General features: G+C 37.8%; 1 protein-coding gene and 1 non-coding gene across 2 annotated transcripts; both read left to right on the forward strand.

Annotated features, from left to right (window-relative positions):
• The first annotated feature begins 1,090 nt into the window (after nt 1-1,090).
• Nucleotides 1,091-3,276, forward strand: LOC112282404 (uncharacterized). Its single transcript, XM_024519946.2, has 5 exons — nt 1,091-1,354; nt 1,720-2,025; nt 2,337-2,423; nt 2,622-2,780; nt 2,929-3,276. Exons 1-5 carry the CDS (start codon nt 1,106-1,108, stop codon nt 3,034-3,036), a joined length of 909 nt encoding a protein of 302 aa, XP_024375714.1. The 5' UTR covers nt 1,091-1,105; the 3' UTR covers nt 3,037-3,276.
• A 2,113-nt stretch (nt 3,277-5,389) lies between these two features.
• LOC112283034 (small nucleolar RNA snR60/Z15/Z230/Z193/J17) lies at nt 5,390-5,483 on the forward strand. Its single transcript, XR_002970013.1, has one exon. It is a non-coding gene; the product is annotated as a small nucleolar RNA snR60/Z15/Z230/Z193/J17 (small nucleolar RNA).
• Nucleotides 5,484-5,694: the final 211 nt, after the last annotated feature.

Raw genomic sequence — 5,694 nt, forward strand, 5'->3', positions numbered from 1 at the left:
GCACCGCATTCATGTGAAGGTATGCCAAGCAGTTCGGAACCATCTTGTTCTAAGCTTGCATGTAGCGTAATTCAACTTGTGGGCTTAGCATTGTTTGGCTTTCATTGCTTAAGCAATATGGCTCTCAAATATAAACTTGTGCTGATCCTGAATCCCACACAATTTTCTACACATAAATTTACATTCAACGCCAAAGGATTTTTTTAAAGAAAATAAATTAAATCAGTTTTTATTCAATTTTCAAGTCAATCAAATAGTTTCTTTTATGTTACAAATACTGTTAAACTGGTGTTTGTTTATTACTTGTTTGGAAGCAAGGAGTTTTTGTGCACCACCACTTTTGACTTTCACTCTACTTTGTATCAGTACTTACTCCATGTTTACATTTATATTTAAGAAATCATTGTTCAGAATTTCGTTTGAAATATATAAAAAAAATTCTATTGCACATTTTGAAAACATGTCATATCTTAATGGTTAATACATTGTATACAAATTTAAATAGCAATTTTATTATCATATTGTTTCATAGTTTGTGCATATATTTATATATATATAGGTATATAATTAAGTTTCATCTCAAAGACTTGTGCATTATATTGCATAGTTACCTTACATAATTAGTATAGTATTTTTCAATGCAACAATTAATAGTAAATATAGATATAAATATAAATTAATTCTAAGTTGTGGAACAGAGAATCTTGTATCATTATTTTTAAAATCAAAATTAAATGTTACCAGATTTTATTAATTATATATATACAAATACACAACTGAAGAGGTTTGTTTTAATTTTATGTTTTTTACTTATCATATATTTTATGGTTTAATTGCATCAGACTTATATACTCATTTATAATACTAATGAGCACAATAAATAAGTAAACAAAGAAGACTTGCATTCAGAACTTGCATCAAATAAGACAACAAGAGCACTTTTTTGCAAAATAACGTATATTCAAGTCATGAATCGTAAGTACACAAAGTTGTAACCATTGCCCACAAATGCTCAATAATCACCAATCTCATCTTTGCCACTCTTCATGTCCCTCCACGAATGTGAAAATAAAATTGCAATGTGCTCCACGGTGAACGAAAGTGGATGAATTCTATCCGCGTCCATGGGACCAGTAGCTTTTTCGTCCATCCGTTGGGTTCGGAGGGCCTCCCATGGCCGCGGGTGTGGCAGTCCAAGCCTCTCCTCGCAACGCACACAGTCGCGGCGGGGTTGTGCCAATCCTCACTCACTCGGAGCTCCTCTTCATCCGCATCCTTCACGCCAATTCTGGTTTTGCTGTCGCATTTAAGCTACAGCCAACGCATTCAGTACGAGTCGAGTGTTTGTGCAGAGGTGGGTTTTCGTCTTTTGTTGGGTTTTGAGGACGTGGGCCGACGAGGGTCACGAACAAGTTCGGAGAAAGATTTAGCGGTTTTGGGGGGGGGGGGGATTGTATTTCGGAATTGGAAGCTGTTTTTTGGATTCGGATTGAGGTTTTTGGTTTTCGATGCGAGGCTCAAGTGGAAATTGAGGCTGTGATTGGTGTGTGCTGGTATCGGTGGTTGTTAATTTCATAAGAATTCGTTTTGTGGGAATTGTCTTGGTTCGGAGTCAGGGAAGGGGTTTTGCTCATTTTGCTGTTTAATCGTGGGTCGCGCTAGTGAATTAGCGGTTGATCTTTTTTTCTTTTTTTATTGTGCTCTTTGGGAGCGGCGCAGGAAATGGCTATGGCTGCTGTCTTTCACACCAGTCTGCCAGTGTACTCTGCAGTTTCTGCTTCTCAGATATCTTCACACCATGGAGTAGAATCCACTGCTGGCTCGCAGCTTGGGCCCGTCTCTTCCAGGCATAGGACTTCTTCTAGGTCAATCTCCAGAGCTGCGAGTCTGTCATGTGCTTCATCCCTCGGTGGCTCATCGCTTGCACCAGCATTGAAGCAAACCCGAAGAAGAAATTCTAGTTCATATGGTGGAGCTGTGTCCACGCGGTGCGAGTCATCCTCGGACGAATCCCCTCCCGAAAAGGTAAAGTACGGTTAATTCTTGTGGCGATTCGTCATTCAATTTACAGGCCTGAAAAACTAAAATATCTTCTCATGGATCAGATTTGGTGGTTTCTTCTGCCTTTCTCCGTCTGTCTACGTTTGGCAACATATCTGTAGGCACAAGGAACAGAAAAATCCTAGGCATGTTGCACTTTCTGTGTCATAATCACAGTTATGAGTTTTGAGATCGCTGTTTCAAGCTCATAAGCGTGTAAACAATGTTATGACCTGCTGGCCAACTACTTGTGCTCGCTTCGTCATGTGCTCACCTCTTGATATCACATAGTGCAGATCCCATTTGGTTACACCAGGAAGGATGTGATACTTATTGGAGTCGGCCTCACTGCTTTTGGCGTTGGCCTCAAGTATGGTCTAGAGGTATCCTCTTTCCTTCTCCTCCAGGTCTACTATCATCATAGAAGCATGTTATGCAGGTATTATATTTCAAGCAATGTGCATTCCCTCTCACAACATGCAAGCCATAGTAGTTCTACAATTCTGTCATGCGTTACTGCTGCTGGAAGATCTGGTGACAATACAGAGGATGCATATACCTTATCATCACGTTGGGTGCAGTTTTTTGGAGTGGATCCGCTGAGAGCTGGCAACGTTGTGCAAATAATCATGGTGGCGGGTCTCACAATTGGGTGGATTTCAAGCTACGTTTTCCGGGTGTCGAATAAGGATATGACCTATGCCAAACAGTTGAAGGATTACGAGAACAAAGTGATGGAGGTAACTCCTTTGATTGCACTCAGTGACTAAAATTTGTGATGCCTTTGATGATGAGCAGTTATATGAATTGATCAGTGAGTTGATGCCGCATATGAGTGTCTGTGAGGGTAAATAATAGGTCTCAAGGTGAGGTTGACTGGTTCTACAGAAACGATTGGAGGAGCTTCCAGAGGCTGAGCTCGAAACCATGCTTGCACAAGTTGAGGAGGAAAAGATCCGATTGCAACAAAGTCGAGAGAAAAGGGGATTGTTCTAGGTTTTGTTCATCAAGTCCTCTGAGTTTTGTTACACATGTAGTTGTTTGATTCAAAGGTGGAAGACAAATGTGTGGATTGAACAATTGACGCAGCTACGCATATGAATCATCTTTCAATCGAACTTACATGTAGCTTGTCTAGATTTTTTTAATTTCTAATTTTTAATCTTTTTTAGGGTTCTCAGAAGATCAACATCACTCAAAGTTCTCCACTTTCCAATATAAATTTATTACACATCATACCATCAGTTTTGTAGTGTATTATTTCTTCAGAGTGATTTTTTAAAAATTTATTCTTTAGCGTTATACTTCTTCTACTGAAGGCGATTTGATGGATACAGAAAGAAACTTGGATTGCTGTGAAATTAGCAACTTCAATAATGCTATGTTGTGTGCAATGTCTTCACATAAATCATCTTAAAATTTGTCTTCATTTCTTTTTACAGATTAACAAAATTTATAAAATCACACAAGATATTTATTTTAAAATTATTCATCCATCTTTAATTTTTTGAATAATATTATTGCATTTTATTTTCGAAGATAAGCTTAAATGAATACCAAATTCATGTAAAGCTTCTCAAAAATTAAAATTGTTGATTCTTTCCCACAATTCTCATTTCTGGACCTCCATGGTTTGTTGAAAACATAATAACAAACTAAAAATATCATGAAAAAAAATTATATATATGTACCATCTAACTCAATTAAGTATTAATGCAATCTTATAAGCAGAGTTGTATACATGGAATTCATGCATAATCAATAGTTTTGCATATGCAAACAAAACATTCAAAATTTTTTATGGTTAATGTTACCTTTAATTAAAAAAATCATATTATATTCATATTTGTACTCAATGTTTTTTTATTTATTTAAAGGTTTGTACATTTCTATAAAATCAATCTATTTTTTTCTATATATTAGTATGTTATGATTTGCTACCACTAAATATTTTTGATTTAATATGTTGGAACTTGATTGTCAAATTTTTTTGTGATGTTGCACTCAATAGAATACACAAAGAATTTACATTACTGTAAGATGTACAAGTCAATTTTTTTAAATCAATATTGTTTAGACTTATGCAAACCACCTGAAGCTTTCAATTTTTTTGGCAAACTTTCTATAACTGATAATCCAGTAGCAAAAAATTCTAAAAAATTAAATCACTGATTTTGCATGTAACCATAAAAAAATGTATGTAAAAAAGGTTAATCAAATGTAAAATAATGCACTGGCAAGGAGAAAAGCGTTTATGTAGATTAATTCCCATAAGCATTATACACATGCTTCGGTATAGTAATTCCATTCACTCTTGTATAAAAACCAGCTCCTCCAACCCCTACAGCCATCTTCACATGTGTGCCGCTTTCGGCGCCGAATACATACTTGAGGTCCTCAGGATTGTGCTTGCCCAACATATATTGTTGTATGCATTGTGATACATCTGCAGTCTGGTTTAGGGTTGATTTAGGGTAGATAGGGTGCAGTCTAGCAATTTGAGTAAGCATCGGCTGACTTGTGGGTAGTGCATCCAGAAGTATCACCGACTCTGCGGATATATTGTCGTGTGTTGTGGTCTTCTAGATGCTTATGGGGCTAAATCTACTTGAGCCGGCTTTGCTAGTTAGGTCAAGCTCTTGAAAGCCACCGAAGAGTGACGTGATGCTTATAGCCCTGCGACTTCGAACCATAACAGCGATGGGGTTACGTACATACACTACAATATCATCAATGACTAGTTGGGTACTAGAATTCTGTAGGAATGAGTGATTTTTACGGTGCCAAGGTTTCCTTTGGCATCTGTCAGAAGACACTTATATATGACCTTGCAGTTCATCCAACATGCTTGGTATTCAGATGTTGTCAAGCTTACGGTTTTGTGACTGCAACACTTAGTTGTTGTCCAACGAGATACAACCTTCACGATCAATCTCGTATTGTCCGTGTTTTTCAATTACTCTCGAAGAGTGATGCAAGGTTATAATTCTTGTGCTTTGTTGTAGGCGCAGGATTCGCTCTTATGCTACATTTCAGGTCTGTCCATAAGCGGAGTTGTCACTGAGTTTAACAGATTCTCTGTGGGTTACGTAGTATTTGTCTCCTAGAATGTCATGGTGATGCTGGATTGTCTTCACTGATGAAAAAGGCTCCTGCAACACGCTTGCAACGAGTATCTACCATGATTCACTAGGACTGAATTGCCTTTCTTCTGGGATGTATATCACGTCTATCTTACAGGGTTGTTGATGATCAATCGATTATGGTATGTCGTGATTACTTTGACGACCACAAAATTTGACTAGGACGAGCTGAGACCTTGTGGTATCCAACTGAAGTCTTGTGGTCATTCAGGCGGGTGATGTCAAGCATAGTTCACATGAGCCGGGCTGCGGCGCTTATTAATCTAGAAATTAGTCTTTTGCTCCTATCTAACGTCTGGCTTACCGCTGAATAATTACTTATACGTGAAAATGAGTAATCTGCCCCATACCGAGTCTGCAGCAGTCTTCCCTTCCATGGAGGAACTACTGCCGCATAGGGCACAAATTCACGCTCACTAGAAGATGATGGAAATGTTCTCGGTTTTTTTCCTCCACATGTGCGAGCTATATCTAATCTTAACTGAATGTGAACCTGATAGGATTCTCCACA

The sequence above is a fragment of the Physcomitrium patens genome, chromosome 5 (genome assembly GCF_059467195.1).
Source record: "Physcomitrium patens ecotype Gransden chromosome 5, ASM5946719v1, whole genome shotgun sequence".
NCBI lineage: Eukaryota > Viridiplantae > Streptophyta > Bryopsida > Funariales > Funariaceae > Physcomitrium > Physcomitrium patens.